A 24,877-nucleotide genomic window follows, 5' to 3' on the forward strand; every position below is an offset into this window, starting at 1 on the left:
GTCTTGCAAGTATTAAATATATTGAAGTGGTAATTTAAAATATCCCCATAAAGAAAACATCAGGTCTATATGGTTTTATAGATGAATCCTAACAAACTTTTCAAGGAAAGGATCAGTCTAACTTATTTAAATACTTCTAAGAACCAGAAAGAGGGAATACTTTCCCAGTTTATTTTTTGAAGCTACTATAATTTTGAAAACCAAAGACAGTATAAGAAAAAAATTTACAAGACCATTTCACTCATGAGTGCAAAAAATCCCAAACAAGATCATTAATAAACTAAATCCAGCAATGCACAAAAGACTAATTTACTATGATCAAGTTATGTTTTCATATCAATAAGGATGGATTAACATTGGAAAAGTCAATAGATAATTAGACAAATGCCATAATAGGCATTCACAGAAGAAGAAATACATACAATACATGACATATGAAGAAAGAGATACTCAGCTTCACAACTGATCAGCCAAATGCAATGCCAGACCAGTGAAATACCATTTTATACTAAAGGGTTATTAACAAAATCTTTTAATGTTTAATAATACCCAGGATTTCAGAAAATGTGGGTCAACAGACTCTCTTATTCATGACTGGTGGGAATATAATTGGTACAAGTATTTTGGAGGACAATTTTGCACTTTCTTGTCATAGTTGAACAGTCACATATCTCATAACCTAGCAATTCCATTCCTAGGTACATACCCAAGAGAAATTCTCAGAATATGTCTCAGGAGACATGTATAAGAACATTCATAGCAACACTGTTCTTAAAAGGAAAAAAAAAACAGAGAAGAAAAACAAAAAACTGCAAACAACCCAGATAGGATCAGGAGGATGAATAAACTGCCATATTGGCCCACAAGAATATGATATAGAAAAAAATGACAAAGTACATATGTGACATATGTGACAGCCCAGATAAATCTTGCTAGTATAATACTGAATGAAAAAGCAAACTCTGAAAGTCTATACTCAAAACCAGTTTAATAAATTTGAAAAACAAGCAAAACAAAACAATATATTGTTTAGGGAGATGTCTGTGTGTTTGTAAAAATGATATAAAACTAAGCAGAGAGCCAAAAAAGTCAAATAGAGGGATAAGTTCAAAGTGGAGAATAGTTGTTACCTGGTCAGTTGAAGGGGGTGAAATCAGGGAGAAGTCAGAGGGGCAGAGGCCAGAGGAGGAGCACATAAGTAAATAGAGGTTTGGTAACATTCTAGTTTTTGCATTGGTGATGTAAATACAAGCATTCACTGTATTATAAATAAAAATTAAAAAAAAAACACAGAAATAGGCCTGCATGGACCCATGAGAACAGTGTACCATGACCGTGGATTATGGTCACCCCAATACTGTGCCCCTGAGGGCTGATATATATCTATAAATGTGGGTGCGGATGTGAGAAGTTGCCCTCCCCTCTTCATAGACTGATGGGCCATATCTGGACTGTTTTGTCTGCACACAAGTTGATGTCTCTGGATGTGGCAGAAATGTGCAGGAATTGGACCCTGAAGAAGACCTGAGGGACATGTGAGTTGTCTTCAAGCATTTTAAGGGCTGTTCTAAGGAAGAGGGATGAGCTTGCTTGTTGAGGCTGCAGAGAGCAGAGAAAGAAAGTGACTGGTTGTGGATTTGGGCAGAGAAACAGGGGCATGCTAAAACCCTGTGTGTGAGTTCTAAGATCCTTGTGTCTTCCTGCAGAAGAATTAGCTTTTCCAGCCTGGGGACACAGAAGGGTCTTTTAGGACTTCTGATTTCCTGTCTCAGAAAAACAGGGCAACTTCAAGACTTTCAGCAGTGTGCTAAAATACAAAAATGGGTTGGAGTAAACTGCAAACCTTGTGGTAGATGTTTCTGTTTTCTACTTTTATTGATGGACAAGGGACTTTTCCCATGCCATCTATTAAGTTTGCCACTAATCACATACTAACTGGTGGCACTTTGTGCATTGCTGTTGAAAACTTCAAGTGAATATGCTCCATTTCTCCAATTAGAATGTAAACTTCTTAAGATCCAGAATTGTTTTATCTTCTTTTACATTTTCCACAGTGATTTTCATAGGACAAGAGTTTAATGTGGGCATTTTGTGATTAGTTACCATGGTGTTTGATAGTTTCATTCATTCATTCATTCATTCATTCATTCAACGGCTATTTATTGTAAATGTGTTTATCATGTTGTGAAGGGTGTCAAAATGTGGGTTGGAGATGCTTTTGGACAGGAGGGGCGTCCATTCACTGGGGGTCTGAGTGCCAGGGCCCATCTTCAATGTCTTTTATTGCCTTTGTCCCAGAGAAGCTCAGAAGACCATGGAGATTCCTCCTGATATCCCTACCTGGATAGATCCTGAAGAATCCAGTGGAGCTGCCAAAATATTGCCATGTCAGTGTCGGGTCTCTTTGGAAATTCTCCACAAAAACAGTGTTCAGGGCTTCAGACATGTAGACTCCATTTAAAATGTCTGGGTCTAAAAGTTGAAATTATAGAAAGAACTGCAGAGAAACTAAATCAGAAGAAACAGTGACCATCTTTCACCTGCCAAACACACACGCAGCCTGCAGTGCTGTTGTTTACAACTTTCTGCTATGTTGTATTTGGCGAGCCACACTCACACCCTCTAATCCAGGAATGCTGAGTTTTCTCCCAGCCGAAACTGGCGTAGAATACTTTTTCTTGTTCTCCCCAGTCAAGGAGGTTGGAGAATCAGATTAGACTCCTCAAGTCTTCTCAGGAAAATGGAGGCAAATCTTTAAAACTCACCAGTACCACCTAACAACTACAAACTGTTAAGAGAGAGTGCCAGGTTGCGGGGTGGGGCAAAGGAGCTACCTTTGTTGTACACGTTCGTGGGCAGCTGCACGCTGCTGATGGAGGTGTTCACCATCAGGTTGCTGAAGTGCGCATTGGATTCAAGGACAAACTCAGCCCCCAGCTCCACGTAATTGCCATTCTCATCCCTCTCGTTGATCAGGACAGAGTTGTAATAGTTAAACTAGGGGTGGAGGGAAAAAAGCAGCACAGAGACAGTGTGGACACAAGAGACATACAAGGTGAGAAAGAGAAAGAGAAATGGCACAGATCAGAGCACTCAGATGTGAGAGGTGGGGTCAGACGGGCTGACAGCATCCATACAAGCAACATCCATGGACAACTGAGGCAGTGACCTGTATTACACATTTGGACAAATACAGATCCCAGACAGTTGGAGAGCATGGTTGATTCACTTGGTTTTTGATGTAAGTTGTCTAGATTACTGCCTCAGTTCTCCACTTTGTTTGTCATGTGTGGGCATGACCAGATCAGAGCCAGAGACGGGTAGGTAGAGGTCCAAGGTGAAGTAAAGAGACAGGGGCAGCCTCATGGGCACCATCAATTTTCTTCCAGTGTAGGAGGGCTCCTAGGAACCCAGAGTGGTGGGTCCTGAGAGGTGAGGCTTCTCTCTTTAGAAAACAGCCTTCAGCCTGGGCCCGAGGCAGGGTCTGTGGCCCCCGTGTCCCTCTGAGGAGCCAGCAGTGTGCTCTCTGCCTCTAGCACATAGTGTTGAAGGGTCTACTTGGAATACCACACTTAGAGCCATGATCAGACCTACCCCACTCCCTCCACACCACCTGGTTCACATCTTGAACAGCCCCCTCAGGGCACCCTATGTCTTGCCCCACACCACAATACTGCTGACTGCAAAAGCTTTCTTTCTTTCTTTCTTTCTTTCTTTCTTTCTTTCTTTCTTTCTTTCTTTCTTTTTTTACAATCAAGCATTTATTTAAGTTTTCATCATTTTTTTAGAAATAAAAAGGTCTAAGGACAGATTTGCTTTTTAAAGCAAAAAAGTTGCAAAAATGATAAAATGTAGTTTTGTTATATCCTAATTGCTTAAGTGTGTTCTGTAAATTCCAAATAAGTAAAATAATATAAAAAATATTTTCAAATCTTTATAGAATGAAAAGAAAACCACAATCATTAAATACTCTTGGATTTCCTTTACTCCTCCCATAGATGAATTCACAAATATATAAAAACTGACATACATTTATCCTCCTGCTGGTGTTGATCCTATTATCTGGGAACAAGCCAAGGTGAATAACCCTGAACCTGAAAAGTTAATTCCGGTACTCATGGTGGGTTTCAAAAAACTTCTTCGAAGACTGAAGTTTCAAGATCAGATGACTAAGCAACAGCAGACCAGATTAGATATCATATCTGAAGATTAGCGAATTACAGAAGAATCAAACCACAACTATGGCCAAAATTGCACAATACAAAAGGAAACTCATGGACCTTTCCCATAGAACTTTACAGGTTCTAATCAAACAGGAAATTCAGAGAAAGAGTGGGTATGCCATTCAAGCTGATGAAGAGCAGTTGGGAGTTCAGCTAGATACAATTCAGTGTGAACTGAATGCACCTACCCAGTTTAAAGGCCGACTAAATGAACTGATGTCCCAAATCAGGATGAAGAATCATTTTGGTACAAGAGCTTTCTAAAGCACAAATCCAGCTGTGTCCCTCCCCTTCTCAAACCCTTCAGTCTGTGACATTCCAGGCTGAGTTGAGGCCAGATTCCTATCTGTCCACAGTCACTTTCTACTTCACCATCCCCTGGACATACAGAACTGACCATTCACAATTTTCTCTATCTTGTGTTTTCCTATTTCAGTGTATTGTCTTTTCCCTCAGCTTCTCCATGCCTTTCCTGTTCAAATCCCACTCAGCCTGAGGCTGGTCCTAATGCCACCCTGTCTGCAGGACTTTCTGAGCCTCTACTCCTTCCCTTCTGCATTCTTGTAACTCTGTTTACCAACTCTCATGGACTTGTTACATATGCCTCATGCTAGAGTTATTTGGTCTATGAGCTTCTTGACTTTTTATCTATCCAGAGGCTAGCACATGGTGGTTGGGCAAAAAATGTTTATGGAATGGGTGGATTGTCCCTCTATGTCCCCTGCCCCCCCGTCTTGAAAATTTTCTCTCCTATCTGGTCCATAAATCTCTTCTGAAAAGACTGGAGAGTATTTCAGAATCAAGCTATTATATGGTCATACATATCCTATGCACATTAAAAGATGGTGCTGGACTGTCTACCTTCCCCCACCCCTCTGTATCTTATACCCAAGGGACCCTGGCTCTTGGTGGGGGTTTAGTGATTAGTCATCATACCCTCCCAGCAGCAGCTCTGGGAGAGGACTCACCACCAGCGATTCATTGAATTCATGGTTCAGGTCAGCCTCCTCAGCAGCCTCTACCAGATTCTGAAGGATGGAAACAAAAAAGGGAGAATGAATGGGAAAAACAAGGCCAGTAGGTCTTCAACAATTTATACTCCTAAGAATATACCCAAGAGAACTGAAAACAGGTACTCAAACACTAACCTGTGCACAAATGTTTGTAGCAGCACTATTCACAATAGCCAAAAGGTAAATGCATGTTATTAAGTGAAAGATGCCAGTCTGAAAAGGTTACTTGCTGCATTCCAACTACGTGACATTATGACATTATGGAAAAGAAAAACTATGGAAACAGTAAAAAGATCAGTGTTAGCCAGAGGTTTGGGGGAGGGAGAGATGAATAGGCAGAAAACAGACAATTTTTTAGGGCAGTGAAGCTATTCTGTATGACCTATAATAAGCTAAGTGAAAGACTCCAGATATAGAAAGTTACATACTATATGATTCCATTTTTGTGAAATATTCAAATGGAAAATCTATTGACAAAAAGCATATTAGTGGTTTCTGGGAGCTGGGGAGTGAGAGTGACTGCTTAATGGGTATAGGGCTTCAGTCTGGAAGTGATGAAAAGTTCTGGAACTCGGTGGTGATGGGAGTTGCATAGATGCATAGAGTGTATCTAATGCCACAGGATTGTACATTTTAAAATGGTAAAAATAGTAAATTTTATATTATGTGTATTTACCATAATTTTTTTAAAGAAGGATGTCAGCATTACAGAACATGATGGGAAGTAAGGAAATTAAAGAAGACACAGATAATGGAAAGATCCCTTTTTATGGATTGGATGAATTAAAATTGTTAAAAGGTCCATACTACTCAAAGCAGTCTACAAATTCAGTGCAACCCCTATCAAAATCCCAATATCATTCTTTACAGAAACAGAAAAAAAAAAACACCGTAAAATTCATGTGGAACCACAAAAGACCATGAATAGCCAAAAACAATGCTGGGTAAGGAGAACAAAGCTGGAGGCATCACACTTCCTGATTTCAAAATATATTACAAAACTACAATAATCAAAACAGTTGGTATTGGCAGAAAAAACATATAGACAAATGAAATAATTTGAGAATAGAGAGCCCAGAAATAAATCCATACATTTATTTAAAAAATTTTTAAATGTTTTATTTATTTATTTTGTAGAGAGAGAGAGCACGCATAAGCTCAGGAGAGGGGCAGAGAGAGAGAGGGAGACACAGATTCCAAAGTAGGCTCCAGGCTGCCTGACACAGAGCTCAAACTCACAAACTGTGAGATCATGATCTGAGCTGAAGTCAGACACTTAATACACATGCACCTGTAATCCAGCATTTAAAACAACTGATCTTGAAGGGTGCTAAGTACACACAATGGTGAAAAAAATAGTCTGTTCAATAGATGGTGTTAGGAAAACTGAATATTCACATGCAGAAGAATTAAATTGGATCCTTATCTTATACCAAATACAAAAATCAACTCAAAATAAAGACTTAAATGCAAGACCTGAAATTATAAAATTACTAGAAAGCATAGAGAAAAAGTTTCTTGTCACTGGTCTTTTGGGGGAGCGTGTGACACCCAAAACACAGACAAAAAGAAAAAATAGAAAGGGGATTGCATCAAACCAGAAAGCTTCTGCACAACAAAGGAAACAATCAACAGAGTGAACCTATGGTTGGCAAAACTGGAGAGCTACATGCAAAAGAATGAAACTGGACCACTTACTTACATTATACACAAAAATAAACTCAAAATGGATTAAAGACCTAAATGTGAGGCCTGAAACTATAAAATTCCTAGAAGAAAACACAGGGAATAATTTCTTTGACATTCACCATAAAAACATTTTTCTAGATAGGTCTCCTCTGGCAAGTGAAACAAAAGCAAAATTAAACTATTGGGACCACACTAAAATAAAAGGCTTTGCACAGTGAAGGAAACCATCAACAAAACAAAAAGGCAACCTACCAAATGGGAGAAGATATTTGCAAATGATATCTGATAAGGGTTTAATATCCAAAATATATAAAGAATTTATACAAGGCAACAGAAAAAAACCCAAATAATACAATTAAAAATGGGCAGAAGAACTGAATAGACATTTTTCCAAAGAAGACATACAGATGGGCAACAGACACGTGAAAAGATGCTCAACATTACTAATAATCAGGAAAATGCAGACTAAAACCACAATGAGATATATCTTTGTACCTGCCAGAATGGCTAAAATAAAAACACAAGAAATAACAAGTACTGATGAGGATGTGGCGAGAAGGGAACTCTTGTGCACTGGTGGTGGGAGTGTAAACTGGTGCAGCCATTGTGGAAAATAGTATGGAGATTCCTCAGAAAATTAAAAATAAAATTACCAGATGATTTAGTAATTCCACTACTGGGTATTTACCAAAAGAAAATAAAGACACTAATTCATCACCACCATCCACCTCCAGAACTCAAAAAAGAAAAGAAAAGAAAAACACTAATTCAAAATGATATATGCATTCCTAGGTTTATTACAGCATTACTTACAATAGCCAAGATACGGAAGCAACCCAAGTGTCCACTGATAGATGAATAGATAAAGAAGATGTGGTGTATGTACAATGGAATATTAGTCATAAAAAAGAATGAAATCTTGCCATTTGCAACAACATGGATGGACTTAGAAGGTATAATACCAAGTGATATAAGTCAGAGAAAGACAAATACCATATGATTTTACTCATATGTGGAATTTCAGAAACAAAGCAAACAAACAAAAAAAGAAACCAACAACAACAAAAGGCTATTAACTATAGGAAACAAATTGACGGTTACCAGAAGGGAGGTGAGTGGGGGATGGGTAAAATAGGTGAAGGGGATTAAGAGTGTACAACTTGATGAGCACTGAGTAATGTTAAAAAAAAAAAAAGTCAAAGGACCTGAATAGACGTTCCCCAAAGAAGACATACAAATGAGCAACAGATATATGAAAAGGTACTCAATTTCACAAATCATCAGGGAAATGCAAATCAAAACCACAAATGAGATACCACTGCATACCTGTTAGAAGGCTGTTATTAGAAATACATAAGATAACAAGTGTTGGTGAGGCTGCGGAGAAAAGAGAATCCCTGCGTTGTTGGTGGGAATATAAATTGGTACTACCATATGGAAAACAGCATAGACATTCCCCAAAAACTTAAAAATAGAACTATCATATGATCCAGCAATCCCACTTCTGAGTACATATCAAAGTAAATGAAGTCAGGATCTCAAAAAGATATCTGCACTCCCATTTCACTGAAGATAATACCAATAATAGGGAAACAACCTAAATGTTAGTCAACATGATCTCTCTCTCTCTCTATTCTATCTTTATTCAGCCTTAAAGGAAAACCGTTCTACTTGCAACAACATGGGTAAACTTGAAAGACATTATGCTAAGTGAAATAAGCTAGATACAGAAAGACAAATATTGTATATCATTTATATGTGGAATCTAAACTAATCAAACTCATAGAAACAGTTACCAAGAGCTGATGGGGGAAAGGCAAAATGGGGAGATGTTGGTCAAAGGGTATAAAGTTTCAGTTATGCAAGATAAATAAGTTGTAGAGAACTGATGTACAGCAATATGACTTTAGTTGGCAGTTTTGAATGTTGGCATTCTTGAGGTTTGCTAAGAGGGTAGATCTTGGGTGTTCTCATCACACATAAATAAATAAAGGAAGGGAGGGAGGAAGGAAGGAAGGAAAGGAGGGGGGAAGGAAGGAAGGAAGGAAGGAAGGAAGGAAGGAAGGAAGGCAGGCAAGGAGGCAGAAAGGGAGGGAAGGAGGAAGGGAGAAAGGAAAAGTGCGAGGTATGGATGTTGGTTGGCTTGGTTGAGGTGAATATTTCACAATGTATATGTATATTATTGGGTAATCAGGTTGCACACCTTAAATATACATAATTTTTGATTGTCAATTATACCTCAATAAACCTGGGGAATAAAAAAGACTTGAGCTCCTATTCTGGCTTTTTTAGGGGGCAAGTTACTAAGCCTCTTTGGGTCTCTATTCATATAACTGTACATTTGGTCAAATAATTCAAGCACCAAGTCCTAGGATGTGATGAAGAAATTCCACAGGGCATCCCCATGGAAGGGCCCAACGTCTGTGCCCAGAGAGATGTTTTAAACAACACTGAAGATGGAAGGAGGCAAGCGTTACTGCCCACGTTGGCTGTATGTGAGGTCACTGTCCCCCTACTGTCCAGGATGGGCTTTCCAGTCCCCAAGTATCTTCTCTGATGCTGAGATCCCTTGCCCCTAAGCTATAGAAAAGAGGCTGCAAATTGTCACTTGTGGGAAAGAAGTTCTCAGTGACTTTGACACTGATGCTTCCCAGGCAGTGGGCTTTGATGGGGATGTGGGGAGCCAGGCAGGACCCTGGTCAGGCTGCAGCTTGCTTTGTCAGCGCTGCCAGATCTCTCCCTAACCCCTGTCCTCAGCCTCTCCTGCACAGCCTACCACCCAGCTCCATCTCCTCTCTCCTTGTTTTCTTGGCTCCCCAAAGGGAGTCCTTTTGGGGATAACACTGGTTTTGGATGGCCAGATGTCTGGATGGGTGGATCAGGAACTATGTCTCTCCAAGCAGCCAAGTCCCCACAGATACCAGGGCAGTCCCTTCATGCTAGGGAAGGGACACATTCTGTTTCTAGCAGGGCCAAGCCAGGCTTGGTGGATGTGCAGTGAGGGAATCACCTGTGCATGAGGCCCAGCACTATAAGTACTTCTGCTGCCTGGATGGCCCTCTGAGCACTTGAGAGCCATGGCGGATGGGTTGGCATACAGAAGAGGAGAAGGTGGGGGGAGGAGTAGGGGAAGGAGAAAAGGGGAGAGGACAGAAGGGAGAGGAGATGAGGGAGCTTCGCTTTTTGAGCTCTCCATCTAGCTATATTCCCTCCCACCCACTAGCCATCCAGCCATCCACCTGTTCATTCAGCAGCTGACTCCTAAGCCCTCACTCTGTACCTGCTCTTTGCCAGTCTCTAAATGTGAGGTTGTGATGCGGAGTCCCTCTTAACAATGTAGGTTGATCCTATTGTATTGGACATTGTTCCCTAAGGCAGAACTCAAATCTCAGGCCCCTTCTCGCTCCCCTTACTTGCCATCATTTTCTCCGTTACAAGGATCTTTAGGCTCATGGGGATACAAAGCAGACACTCATAAGGTAGGAAGAGGATGGTGTAGGAAAGAGGATGCAGGGCCACAACACTGAGTGTCATTTTGGTGTCATGGGCGCTGGGGTGGAACCCCCACAAATCATAGGACCTGGAGTACCTTGACAGCCTCCACCTTCCTGCGTAGCATGGTTTCCATGTCCTCTGAGAACTTCCTCACCAGCTCCAAGCCATCCACCTCCTTGATCCTCAGACTGGACTCCACATCCTTGTATTTCTGTGTAGGGGAAGTGGGAGAGATGGGCACCTGTGGTCTTGTACATGATTATGTGTGGCCTCCAACCTCCCAACTAGTGTATTCACACCTGTGAAGTCTTGTTGACTGGACTAGAGGCAACGACAGGCCCTCCCCTTCTTGTATAATCTCCCCCACTAACATTAATAGTTGTCTCTTATCAAATGTCCTCTCTGTTCCAGGAACTCTGGAGATGTTGTGGTTAATATCTTTAAAAGGGAGTAGACTGAGGCTCAGAGAGGTCAACAAACTTGACCAAGGTCACACTGCTAGTGAATGGAGAACCTCATCCTGGAATTCTGGAGAGCGCCCAGAATTCCATGTTTTTTGTGCAGTCATGCTGCCTCCCTTGGGCTGCTCACAGGGACTGTGAGACATCAGTTTATCTTTCCCTGACACCTACTGGTATCAGCGTGGCCCCTTCTCACATCCATGTGAACTGAAATTTTCACTGCTGGGGCAGGGCTTGGCAGCAGCTGCAGGTTGCCCAAAGAACTGCCAGTAGGCCTAGGAATTAAGAGAGCTGGGATCAAATCTACTCTCTGGGCCCGCAGGAGATAATCTTTCACCTGGCGTGTGTCTAATGACCCAGTTTGGCCAGCTAGTGGCCATGTGACAGGCGAGTTACTTAGTTTCCTCATCTACAAAACGTCACATTTGCATGGCTTTAGAGCAGGCTCTAGAATGCGTTTACCCAAAACGGCGACGTAATTACTGCTGTATCTCCCTCACCCAGGGTTGGAAGGCACAAATGAGTAAAGCGCTTTGCAATGTAGAAGCTCCAAGTGAGCTTAAAGGGTCTGAGTTGTCATTGCTGGAGCGGCCTGCAGGGAGCGCAGGACTTCCGGTCCGGCCCACTCCCGCCAGCCAAGGAACACAGGGCCGGAGGAAAGGGCTGCAGCGTGGGCTTGCGAAGGCATAAAACCCTGGGGGTTTGCTCTTAGCAACGTTTAGAAAATGGTGAAGATCGTACTCACCTAATGAATTAAAGCGTGAATATAAAGCTCTTAGCAAATGGTAATAATAAAGGATGGCAGGCTATTACTAAAACCAGCCTGGAAGTTATAAATATTAGAGAGAATGAGGTTGTTTATAATCCAGTGAGAGGACAAGCTTGGTGTCAATCTGCTCAAAAAGCAATTAAAAAATAAAGGAGTGGAGGGAGATCGTGCAACATCCTGTCCATCAGACACTGCTTCCCGCCCTGAGCCATGCATGGGCTAGGCCTCAGGGAGGGCCTGTGTGGGTGCTTGGCAGCGCTGCGGCAGGGCTGGAGGTCCTGAGAACTGGAGGTAAGGGAAGCTCTCTCTGCAGAGGCCATAGGCCCTCTCATCTCCTTCTACTGCCCAAGCACCTGCAGGATACTTACCCCTTTCTCCTTCCTCTGCATACGCCTTCACAGTCAAGCAAGCATCCCACTCTGCCTACACCTGCTCCCTCTCCCTTTTCTTCTTCATAGCCACACACCCCCATCTCTCTAACAGCATCCTGGCATCAACCTCTGGGGCATCTGAGCTGACACTACACTGTGCTCTTGGCCACTCCACCGTACTGCCCCCACTGACTTGCTCTGTGACTTAGGCAAATCATTCCCTCCCCGGGCCTCAGTTTCCCCATCTGCAAATGAGGTGAATGGATTAGATAATCTCTAAGACCCCTTACAGCATGGACATTGGGGACTTGAGAACTCTGCTTCTCCATCAGGAAGAAGTCCCTGACTGACTGCCCCCTGTGAGCTCCCTGGAAGGGGGTTACTGACCTTCTGCAGCAAGAGAGAGCCCGAGTATTTGGTCACGGTGTCATATAGGTCCCTGCCAAAGGTGTCTGCCCACAGCTTCACTCTGCCGGGGAATGAAAGTACATGTGTATACACATGCACCACACAGACACACAGATATGGAGACACATATATGCACACACATATATGCACACACACATGCACATAGAACACCAGCGTGTACACACACACACACACACACACACAGACACACGCTGATACACACACAGAGACACACATAGCACATAGAGAGGCCCACATACATACATGGATGCACGTACACACCACCTACACCCAGAAACACCCGCAAAGAGCTACCATCCCTCCTGGTCCAGGCAGGAGACCTAGAGGACCCTTTGGGGGCACAGCAGCTGCCCTCAGGACAGGGAAGATGAGCTGGGAAGCAAAGCCTGATCCCAAACCCCTAAGGGTTCTGGTTTGTGGGTGGAGAACAGAGAGGAGAGAAAGGGAAGAGGTTATGGACAGGCCCAGACCAGGGTGGGGAGGATACTGAGGGTGGAAACAGGAACTGTTTGGTAGCACTGCAACTTTTTTTTTTAATGCTTATTTATTCTGAGAGAGAGAGAGTGAGAGCGAGCACAGAGGTGGAGCAGAGAGAGAGAGAGAGAGAGAGGGAGGGAGGGAGACAATTGCAAGCAGGCTCCGCACCATTAGCACAGAACCCATTGCAGGGCTGATCCCAGGAACCCTGAGATCATCACCTGAGCTGAAATCAAGAGTTGGATGCTGAACTGACTTGAGCTACACAGGTGCCCCGGCACCACTGCAGCTTCTTAATGGGCTGTGCCCTTCAGTGTGCCCTGCTCAAGGTCACGACTGGCTGCCAAATCCTCTGTTGAAACTTCAGAGGGAACATGAGGCCAGGGGCAGAGGAAGAGGCTCTGAGCTGCTTTTGTGGGGCAGAAAGCAGGCCAGACAGGGAGGGTGTGAGGAAGCAACCCCTCACCCTGGGTGTAGGCAGCCTAGTGGAGAAGCCCTGACCTCTGATCCATCCCCAGAAGTGCACCAAGATCCTGCCACCTGGGCAGGCTGGTGGCATCCTGGGGAGAATACATAGGACTGTGTCTGAGCCTCTCCAGATGGAGCAAAAGGAGCTTGCCCTCATGATCCTGTCAAGGTCCACATTAATTCAATCACTCAACCAATAATTATTAAGGTCCTACTGTGTGCCAGCCATTGTGCACAGCACTGCAGTCATATCACGGTCCTTCCTCATCTTTGTAAAACCCTCAGTTAGAAGGACACCCCTCCATATACAGATAGCATAATACATGTTCGAAGGGGAGGGGTGCCATTGCGGGGCTGATCCCAGCCCTGCAAAAAGCTAGGGAGGGTAGTGGTGGTACCAGGAGGCTTCTTGGGACAAGTGGGATCTGAGTTCAGTGTTAGAAGTTTGGGAGAATTTAGGCACCTGGGTGGTTCAGTAAGTTGAGCATTCAACTCTTGATTTCAGCTCATGATCTCACAGTCAAGGGTTCGAGCCCCACATTGGGCTCTGTGCTGGGTGTAGAGCCTGCTTAGGATTCTCACTCTCTCCTTCTGCCCTTCTTCCCTGCTCATACTCTCCCTGTCACCCAAAGAAAGAAAGAAAGGAGGGAAGAAAGAAAAGAAAAGCACAGAAAAGAAAGAAAAGTAAAAAAAAGTTTGTGAGAGTTTAGCCTGCCAAAGAGATTTCTAGGTAGAGAGTATAGAAGAGCTTGGAGGGGTCAAAAATGACTTCAGGTTTCTAGCTTGGGTAGTTGAGCTGATGGTGGTGCTATTGAGAATTATCAGGAAGATCAGGAGGAACAAGTTTGAGAGGGTGGAAGGTGATGAGTGTCTCTTGGGATATATAGAATGTGAGGTTCCTGTTGCAAAGCTACTGAGTGCTGTAGGATATGTTGTGCACTGCACAACTCCAGAAGGTACCAATTGCATTATATCTTGGAAGACACAAACTTAAACTTAAAACCTCACAAGATATTTAGAAAGAGCTGTCCACAGGCAATGGTATGTGAGTCTAACAAGTAGAGATAGGGCTGAGAGTCATTAGTACATAGGTAGAGTTGAAATTCTGAAGGTATATGGGCTCTCTCAAGGAGAGTGTGGAGCATGAGAAGACCTGTGAGTTGATGACAAACCCTGGGAGGCACCAACAATCTGGGGGGCAGGCAAAGGGAAAGAATTGCTTGAGGAGGACAGAAGGTCAGCTCAGGTGCCCAAGGAGTCCCAGAGGAACACAATGTTAATGGAAGTTGAGGCATTGAGATTCAAGTAAAAGAGAGTCCAGGGAGATGGAGCCAGGAATGTCTACTGGGTTGGGCAGGGAAGAGATCTTTGGAGATCTCGATGGGAACAGTTTTGGGAGGGCAGTAGAAGCCTGGGCAGGTGGTGGAGGCTGAGGGCTGAGCAGGAAGCAAGGGCACAGCTGGACACAAGGGAGATGAAATGTCATCGGGGTGGAAGAGGATTCAGCAGGAGAGAGAGGTGGGGTTGTGTCAAGGGCCTGGCAGAGGTCCGGCTCCCAGGAAGAGGGCAGGTGCAGATACAGGCAGGTTTGAGGGCTAATAATCTCAGCCAACTGTGGAGGTTTCTAAGTAGATGGTCCAGTCTGCCATTCTCCTCAACAAAGACCTGGATTCCAGCCATCTTTACTCAGCACTCAGCCTATTCCTGGAGTTCCCCTTCTACAATTTTGGTGTGTGTTCTGGGGCTGGAAACTTATTCTCAACATCTCCCTCAGCAACAGATAGTCTTATAGCCCAGCAACAGGTGAAGCACAGGCCAAGCTGACTTGAGTTTAGATTCTGGCACTTCCGTTTACTGCCTGTGTGAACTTGGGGAGGTCATCCAACCTTTCTGAGCTTATTTCCTCAAGTACAGAATAGGGAAGCTATCACCCACCTCATTGCATTGCTGTGTGTAGTAAACATATTATTTATAAAGCACCTAATGCTGTACTAGGCATAGAAAAAGTAGAGGTTATACAATCCAGTGTAAACAAGGCTGCTCAAACCCATTGCTCAACAAAGCTAGACATAATGTGCATTGTTTGTCCTCCCTGTCTCCACTTCTGTTAAGAAATGAGGTTGACAGCTGGCTCTGGTAGCCTATTTTGCTGGTCGTGAGTAGCTGGGCTTAGATATGGACTGAGCAAGCTGCCCCCTTTACTCTAGAGTTCTCTGCTCCCCACATACATCGGCATTTCTTAATAGGACCACCTGATCAAAGGACGGAAAACTAGACACTCTCAGAGAGGTTGCACAGCAATTAAACTTTATACCAAAATGTAAATGACTGAGAGCAGATTCTTTCCTGGAGCTGGGCTGATTGACAGAATATAGAAGGGGGCCTGGAAGGAGGCAGAAGGGAAGACTAAGACGACCAAAGTCCAATTTTACTCAGCTCCCGGTTGCATGAGCCATTTTGTTGGTTTAGAACTGCCTTACCCTTTCAGAATGTCAAAACACAAATTTCCCAACAAATCCTTGGGGAGCCACGACGATCATTTTGAGCTAGCACATCTCCCACTGCCAGGGGCGTAATGGCAGCGATTATCCTGGAAGGAGCATCCATCGGGCCTGCAGGAGCTTGAGATGCTGCTTGCCAGCCAGAGGAATGAGGACCCTCACTTCAGTTCTGCCTGAAGTCAGCAGGTGTGAGGAGTGGCAGGTGGGGCTCCCGAATGGCAGAATGTGGGAAGAAGGGAGGGAAAGGGAGAGTGGAAACCCCCAGGGGGAGCCCTGAGGGAAGCTAGAGGTCCAGGTGGGAAGGTGGACAGAGGATTGAGCTCTACAGGGGGAAGGAAGGGAGGAAAGGGCCAGAGGATTTTAGAGGGTTGGGGTGAACTTGATGCTTACGTTTCCGGAGGAATCTCAGTCTGCGCGTGTGTGGGGGACAGGGAGGTACTGGAGAGTAGCAGGCACAGGATGACCACGGTCTTCTGCAAGGAGGCCCAGGACCCTGGCCATTGGTGGCAGGGCCTCCTGCTGTGGGGGGCGCTGGTGTCTAAGTGGAACCTGGGGAGTCCTGGCATGGTGTCTCTGCTGGGCTCGGGGTGAAGGCAGGGAGAGAAGAGAGCAGTCTCCAACCGCCAGCTCTGTCTGCCTGTCACCTAGATCCTTGGGACAGCCCCAGGCCTTCTGCCTTCCTGGCAAGCCTGGGGTCCCCAGCTTTGTCTTGTCTTGGCTGCAACCCTTGGCAGGGGTGGGGGTCTCTCTGCCCACAGAGTACAGTGCACAGAGGAGCCGCCCCACCTGACCAGCAGGCTCCAGGAGGGGGCTGATGGTCTGAGGGGGGTGGTTGTGACAAAATGAACCCGTTAATCCATTGGCCTCTCCTCTAATCCCCTGCCTGACAGCAGGGAGGAGGAGGTGGCAGAAATGACCTCAGCAGGATTACCCTGATTTGAGAAGACAGGACTCGGTTCATTCCATTAGGGGCCAGAGCACAACCTCCCACTTTAAAGAGACAGCCCTGTTCCTGTAGACTTGTTTCTTCTGGACCCAAGGGGAGGAGAAGACTGTGACACTGGCCTGAGAACAACAGGGGGTGTCTGTCCAGTGCTCTGACTTATCAAGAGAAGGAACAAATTGGGGCGCCTGAGTCACTCAGTTGGTTAAGGGTCTGACTCTTGATTTCAGCTCAGGTCATGATCTCAGGTTCGTGAGACCGAGCCCTGTGCTGGGCTCTGCGCTGACAGCATGGAGCCTGCTTGGGATTCTCTCTCTCTCTCTCTCTCTCTCTCTCTCTCTCTCCTCCTCCTCCTCCTCCTCCTCTCTCTACCCCTCCCCCCACTCTCAAAATTAATAAATAAACTTAAAAAAAAAGATGTAACAAATTGGTGTTTTAAATCTTAGAGCCATTCTGAGAGTTCAGTGTCATCATCCCTGTTTTCAGGGGGCTCTTGAGGCACAAGGAGGCTTGGGGACGGAGCTGAGACTGTAACTCTGGCTCCAGGCCTGCTGCTTTTTGATGAGGTCATAGATAATGTCAATATCCTATGGCCCCGACCTCCCCCATGTGCTCCTGGTCCTAGGCTAAGGGACATGTTTGCTGGGAAGCTGATGAAGCTTCAGGGCCCCTCCCTGAGGGGCAGCATGTTCCTGTACCCAAATGTTGCGTTAATATATGCAAAAGTAAGATTGTCCAAGTACAAGTGGTTAATAGCTCTGTCTCTTTCCATTCCAACTTCTCTGTCTGATTTTCCTTTAGTTGGGTGATGTTTGAGTGCCTGTGGGCATTTCGGGGATCCAGCTAAGAGGAAGTTGAATTGGGGAAACATTTAATTTGGGCTTAGAGAGATATATTTCTGTAGCTCACTGTCACTTCCATGTATAGATAACTTATCTGCAACCATCCGGGTATAGGAATGGTTTCCAGGAACACTCTCATCACTGCCAGTGCCTACACTGTTCATCAGGACGTGCAGGTGCAGCCTAAGTTTATCATGGTGTGAATGTCCTACAGCACCCACCATTGGAAGTATGTGGGAGGGGAGGGAAAAATAAGGTTTGGAAATACTTTGAGCCAGAAGCTAGTCTGGCAGATTCTTCCAATGATCAAACAAGTAAAATTGCCAGCAGAGGATTTGGTTCTTATCAAGGCCTGGCCAAAACAGTTCTCTCTTGTTAGGAAAGTAGTCAATGTTGAATGTATGTAATTATAAATATAGCTTATATTGTCTTCTCTTCTGATGGGGATTACACAAAACATAATTTGACCAAAACTGTTGTGTTTGTGGGCCTAATCTGGTAATGGTGGTACACGGGCACTGCATGTGAAGTCTCAGCTTACACAGAACACGTATCGATGCTTCTTAGTGGATCTGATACATCTTGTCCTGACAAAATCTGCGGGTTCCAGCAAAGTGGCACACAAAATTGCCACCAACGCAGAGAAATGCCTGAAGAAGCAAGTGTTCTAGTGACAGAACTCCTACACAGATTTATCAATAAGTCAATGTTGTAGCATCAGAGTAATCTGGTTACGCAATTATTTGGTTCAACATAACGTGGCAGCCGATTTTTAAACGCATTTGAATTGTTTCTATGAATGCCTAATTTCAGATGAAGTTTGCACATTTTAAAAATACAAATCATAGCAAATTTAGAAAAAAGTACTACACAGGCTTATGGGACAATTAATAAATAAGAACACGTACTTTTTCTAGGTTTATGATTTCTGTAGTATTCATCACCTTAAAATATGTAGTTTCAAGTGACTTTTTTCATTCTAAATAAATGTTCACTTTAATATCTATTTTTGTATTTATAATTTGCATTCCTTTTCTACTATAGATAACCACCCCGAAATTTTGCAAGCTTCTGACCCCACAGCATCAGGCCCCTGACCCCTTTGTGGCACCTGCTCACTGAAGGCACTGACTTCTTCTAACGGGATAAGCATGGAGCTACATAGAAACTTTTGCTCACTTCACAGACACAACAGTGGCCCAGGTCCTACCTGGCCCTTTAGATTTGCTTGGGAAGACCTCAAGGTTCTTGTAAAGAAAAACACTGATGTTACAATGGTGAGTAAAGGAAAGTGATGTCTTTTGAATGACCTACTGAGGTATTTCACTCTGCAAGTGCCTAACCAGCTGTCTAGAGAAAAATACCTTTTAAATAACTCTAAAATAGTTGCTTTGTATCATTGTTTACTCTGGCCCATTTTGCTCATTAGGACTATGACCCAGAGGTATACTGCATGATATTGGGAAACACTATGGATTGTGGTGGGAGCGGGGGGAGTAAGGGAGGGCAGAGGACTTGGGAGCCGAATAACTCCAGAGAAGAGATGTCTTAGTAGGAATAAAATGAAGCATGGGAGCAGAGCATAGAGCTAAGGGAATGATCAGTCCTTAAGACAGATGTTTGAAACTCAGAACCTTCAGGGGCTCATCCCTTAGCTGCAGGCCAGGATGGCATATTCATGCTGGCTAGGAGAGAACTGATGTTGTGGCTTTATTTTTTTTAAGTTTATTTATTTTGAGAGACAGAGCAAGTGGGGGAGAGGGGCAGAGGGGAGAGGGAGTGAGAGAATCCCAAGGAGGGCTCCACACTCAGCTCAGAGCTCCACATGGGGCTCGATCTCACAACAGTGAGATCATGTCCTGAGCTGAAATCAAGACTTGGACACTTCACCAACTGAGCCACCCAGGTGCCCCATGGCTTTATTTTTAAGGGCCATAAGAGAAGGAGTATTGCAACTTTCTCTTGGTCAGTGTTTCATATCAAACCACCCACAATTTAATTAATCCATCCTAACCCACTTTCCTAGGGCATCTTGGCACCAGGCACTGGAGATATGATGCATAGAGCTGGCATGAAGATTGGACATGGTGCATGAGATAGGGCTCAGAGTCTTTACAGGAAGGCCAATCTCAAAACAACAGCTTAGGGAGCTAAGTGCTGTGATGCATAAGCGAAGTATTTGGCAATGTAGTAGAGGGGACATTATTCTCTCCTTATGGTGGGGGAAAAAGGAGGAGGGAAGTTTTAGGGAAGCCTTCACAGTGAAAGAGACATTTGAATTAGGCGTTATTTATTTATTTATTTATTTATTTAAACTTACATCCAAATTACTTAGCATATAGTGCAACAATGATTTCAGGAGTAGATTCCTTAATGTCCCTTACCCATTTAGGCCATCCTCCCTCCCTCAACACCTCCAGTAACCCTCTGTTTGTTCTCCATATTTAAGAGTCTCTTATATTTTGTCCCCCTCCCTGTTTTTATATTATTTTTGTTTCCCTTCCCTTGTGTTCATCTGTTTTGTCTCTTAAAGTCCTCATATGAGTGAAGTCATATGATATTTGTCTTTCTCTGACTAATTTCGCTTAGCATAATACCCTTCAGTTCCATCCACGTAGTTGCAAATGGCAAGATTTCATTCTTTTTGATTGCTGAGTAATACTCCATTGTGTGTGTGTGTGTATCTATATCTATATCTCTATATCTCTATCTCTATCTCTATCTCTATCTCTATCTCTATCTCTATCTATATATCTTCTTTATCCATTCATCCATTGATGGACATTTAGGCTCTTTCCATACTTTGGCTATTGTTGATAGTGCTGCTATAAACATTGGGGTGCATATGTCTCTTCAAAACAGCACACCTGTATCCCTTGGATAAATACCTAGTAGTGCAATTGCTGGGTCGTAGGGTAGTTCTATTTTTAATTTTTTGAGGAACCTCCATACTGTTTTCCAGAGTGACTGCACCAGCTTGCATTCCAAGTCTTTATTTATTTTTTTAAAGTTTTATTTATTTAAGTAGTCTCTACACCCAACGTGGGCTCAAACTCACGACCCCGAGATTAAGAGTTGCATGCTCCTCCAACTGAACCAGCCAAGTGTCCCTTGACTTGGGCTTTAAATGATGAATAGAGTTCACCAATGGGAGATTCCTCAATGTATAGTTATAAGGAACAGACAGCATACAAGAAACAGAAGGAGCAAGAGTAGGAAACCATGGTCATGTTATGTTGTATACACTTGTTGGAAAATAGTCAAAATATCAGATATCCATAACTGTATACTAAGTTATACTTAGTGGCTTAAAATAAATCAATATATTATTTAGTTAATGAATTGTGCATTTTGGGCAGGGTCCAGCAGGGAAGGCTCTTCCATGCGGTGTCAGCAGGACAGCTTAATGGGGCTGGAAGATCCACTTCCAAGGTGGCAAGTTGGTGCCGACTATTGGCTAGGAACCCAGCTCAGGCTGAGGGCTAGGAGACTCAGTTTTCCTCCACATGGCTGCTCAGACTTCCTCTTCATGGACAGCTTGGGTTTCCTCACAGCATGGTGACTGAGGTCCAAGAGTTAGAATCCCAAGAGAATATACTGGTTATTGTATTGCCTTTTATGGTCTGCCATGGAAGTCCCAGAGCATCACCTCAATTGTGTTTTATTGGTTAGTTAATTATCAAAGGGAAGAGACACAGACCCTACCTCTCAATGGCAAGAGGGTCAAAAATTTGCAGACATGTTTTAAAACCACCACTGTGAAGGTAGTAGGGTGAGGGATAAGGGAGGATGGCAAGGGTGGAAGGGTTGGGGGTAAGTGAGGTGAGAAAGGTGCTGTAGGAGATGAGGCTGAAGAAAAGTTAGATTATACCTAAATTATGAAGGGATTATATTAGTTCTTTCTAAAATATAACTCAAATCTCCCCTGCTGCAAGTCCACATCTATGGGAAAGTACCCATTTATGGGTGTGGCAGTACAGGGGAACAGGGGGGTGGGAAGGAAAAGAAACAGGGAAGGAAAAGATATAAAAGAGTCATGTATCTGTGCTAAGCTCCTTTGTGCACAGACTACAAGTGTACTTCTTTGTCTATCGCTCAGTGAGCACTGGTCAGTGAGAATTCCCAAGCTCTCCTCTTTAGGGTGTGCATCCTGCCCTCTTCTTCCCTTGTCCCCTTTCCCCGCCTCCCCACTCCCACTCTCCCCCTCTTCTCCACACACACTTTCTTTACATTATTGGTGACTGTCCCTGTGGAGTTGGTCCACTAGCTCCTCAAGGACTAAGCTTAGGTTGGAGCTCACTCATCTCTGGGCTCTTCCTGTCTGAGCAATGGAAGGGCAGACAATGGAACGAATCAGGTCTCTAGGCCTGATTCTATAACCGAGTATGACAAATCAGTATTTCCCACCATTCCATGTCAATTTCCCCTTCATTCCATCAATATGAATGAGCACAGCTGCAGGCGAGGCCCTGTGCCCAGGCTCCATTTCCCCACTGGTCATTGAATACCTCCCCTACCTGCTTCAGGGGATAGTGAAGATCAAATGAGGCAAGAGCAGTGTATTTCATTGACAAAATATAAAATATGCTATCAGGGATTTCAGAACATTTTGTTAGCAATTGAATCATTTCTTCAAAAGAAATTTTTGCAGAAGCCAAGGAAAACTATTTCAGTTAATGGCAACCCTGTTCTTCTAGTTTTTCAACCCAGAAACCTTGGAGTCATTATGACCCTTCTCTTCTCACTCCTGCTCCATCCAGGCTGTTAACAAATTCTTTTTGTTTGTAAGCTCTGCCTTACAAATATATCCAGAATGCAGCCATTGCTCCCCAACCCACAGCCACCACCCTGGCCCAAGCCACCATTGTCTCTTCCCTGGATTGTGACATCCTTCCTACTACTTATGCTGGACAACTTCTGTTTGTCCCTCCAGATCTAGGCTCTATGCTGTGTATCCTGCTCTGTGCCCTGGGAGTCTCATCTGTATGGACCACCTCTGCTGAGGCTAACAGGGAGCTCAGCTAACAGGGAGCCTCAGCAGGTGCCTGGAAAGAGAGTGAGGTCTCCTTGTGCTGGCCATGATCTTCAACCCAACACCACTATGCTTCTTCAGGAGGGCACCTCTGAACAACCATCTCTTTGTATTAACCAGTCTTCTCCAGGAAAACCGAACCAATAAGATGTGTGTGTGTGTGTGTGTGTGTGTGTGTGTGTGAGAGAGAGAGAGAGAGAGAGAGAGAGAGAGAGAGAATGTGTGTGTATATACAGATTTATTATAAAGAATTGGCTCACACAATTAAGCAGGTTGACAAGCCTCAAGCTAGCTGGAGACCCAAGAGAGTAGACGGTATATTTCCAGTCTGAGTCCAAAGGTCTGAAAACCAGGAAAGCTGATGGTGTTTCAGTCCAAAGGCCAGCAGTCTTGAGACCCAAGGGGAGCTTTGATGTTTCCTGAGTCTGAAGGAAGGAAAAAAACCCCAATACCCTGGCTTGAAGGCTGTCAGGAATTCTTTCTTACAGAAAGGATCAGCATTTGTTCTATTCAGGCCCTCAACTGATTCGATAGGACTCACCCTCATTAGGGAAGGCAATCTACTTTACTTAAGTCTGTCCATTCAAATGTTAATCTCATCTAAGGGCACCTGGGTGGCTCAGTTGGTTGAGCTGTTGGACTCTTGATTTTTGCTCAGGTCATGCATGATCTCATGGTTTGTGGGACCGAGCCCTATGTTGGGCTCCTCGCTGAGTGCGTAGAGCCTGCTTGGGACTCTTTTACCCTCTCTCTGCCTCTCCCATGCTCTCGCTCTCATAAATACATACATACATACATACATACATACATACATACATAGTTAATCACATCTAGAAACACCCTCACAGACACACTCAGATTAATGTCTGCCCAAATGGGTGGGCACTCTGTGCCCCAGTGAAGCTGACATATAAAGTTGACCTCCATGCTCTCTTTGGACTCCACTAGTAACTGCTTCCTTCCCATGACTTGGAAAATATTAACATCTCAGTGGCTCCAAAGCTCTGGGTTACCCTTGTGTTTCCTCTACATCTGCACCTTTGTAAGAAACTTTCCTCCAATTTTCCCATTATGAGTGTCCCACATATTTCCTGCTGGGCCTCTGTCTGACAGCTGGTCTCCCTGCCTCTGCTCTTGCCCTTTTTCAGTCTATTCTTAGAACAGCAACTGAGGGCTCCTTTTAAAAGGTAAGTCAGACCGTGTCGCTCTTCTGCTCAGAAGCCTCAGAGGCTATGCATCTTAGGGTAAAAGCCAAAGTTTCTGCCACAGCCTACAAGGCCCTACATGAGCTGAACCTGGCTTCATCCCTGGCCTGTTTGTGCTGTCTGCCCTTACTCATGGGCCCCCTTCCACAGTGGCATCTCGCTGCTGCCTGAGCAAGTCTGGCCTGCTTCCACCTCAGGGCCTTTGAGCTTGCAGCCCCTTCAGTGGTTCTGCCTGCCCTGCTGCCCCTGGGTGGCTGGCTCCCTCATTTCCATCAGGCGTCTGTCAGTCAGGGTCCCTGGCAGGAAGAGACGGCATACTTGAATTGGGTGCCTTGAGAAGAGTGTAATAAAGGGACTATTTACAGAGGTATGGACAGGGTGTGTGGGGAAATGACAGGGACACTGCCTTATCCTGGGCTGGAAACAGCAGGCACCCAATCCCTAGGCATGAAGGGACAAGGGGAGGAGAGTCCCTGGAACCTGGAGAGAGAGTGAGCTCCATGGAGATGACCATCTCACAGGGACAGTGGCCTCAGGATGCAGCCAGTCTGTGGGGACCCCACCCAGAGGGAACTTGAAGAGTAAGTCCTCCTCTTTTCTCCAGCAGGTGCTCCCAGCTATTTAAGCCACCTGGAGGCCCCCATAGAAGGAGCCCATTGATACAGCCCACCCATGTTCTGGGCCAAGAGGGGCAGACAGCATGGAGGGAGGAGCAGATGGAAGGTATCCAGCATAAGATATTTCTCAAAAATCACCTTAAATGCTGAAAATGTTCTGGAATTAGATAATAGTGGTGGTATACAACTTTGTAAATATACTGAAAGCCACTTTAACATGGGGACTCTTGTGGTGAGTGAATTACATTTCTTTTTTTTTAAATGTTTTTTTTTTTCAGTAAGTAAATCCTTCCGTGGCTACAGGATCTAAAATTTTGCCTGCCTTCAACATTTCATATCCCT

General features: G+C 44.4%; 1 protein-coding gene across 9 annotated transcripts in view; it reads right to left on the reverse strand.

Annotated features, from left to right (window-relative positions):
- CACNA2D4 (calcium voltage-gated channel auxiliary subunit alpha2delta 4) overlaps positions 1-16,715 on the reverse strand; it is a 113,164-nt gene extending 96,449 nt beyond the window's left edge. For 8 of the 9 annotated variants that reach the window (XR_008419427.1, XM_053894799.1, XM_053894798.1 and 5 more), the window contains exons 1-6: positions 16,287-16,715; positions 12,409-12,490; positions 10,515-10,631; positions 5,192-5,251; positions 2,835-2,997; positions 2,341-2,472 (exon numbers count right to left, since the gene is read on the reverse strand). Coding sequence is in view for 8 of the 9 variants with exons in the window: in XM_053894799.1 (XP_053750774.1) it covers positions 2,341-2,472; positions 2,835-2,997; positions 5,192-5,251; positions 10,515-10,631; positions 12,409-12,490; positions 16,287-16,462 (730 nt within the window). In the remaining variant the exon portion in view is untranslated. Of the gene's footprint in view, positions 1-2,340; positions 2,473-2,834; positions 2,998-5,191; positions 5,252-10,514; positions 10,632-12,408; positions 12,491-16,286 lie in introns of those variants that run through there. The other variant, XM_053894802.1, reaches the window with a different exon arrangement.
- Between the last annotated feature and the right edge of the window lie 8,162 nt (positions 16,716-24,877).

This window comes from Panthera pardus, unplaced genomic scaffold, assembly GCF_024362965.1.
Source record: "Panthera pardus isolate Hobbes unplaced genomic scaffold, ASM2436296v1 HiC_scaffold_6, whole genome shotgun sequence".
NCBI classification, from domain to species: Eukaryota; Metazoa; Chordata; class Mammalia; order Carnivora; family Felidae; genus Panthera; species Panthera pardus.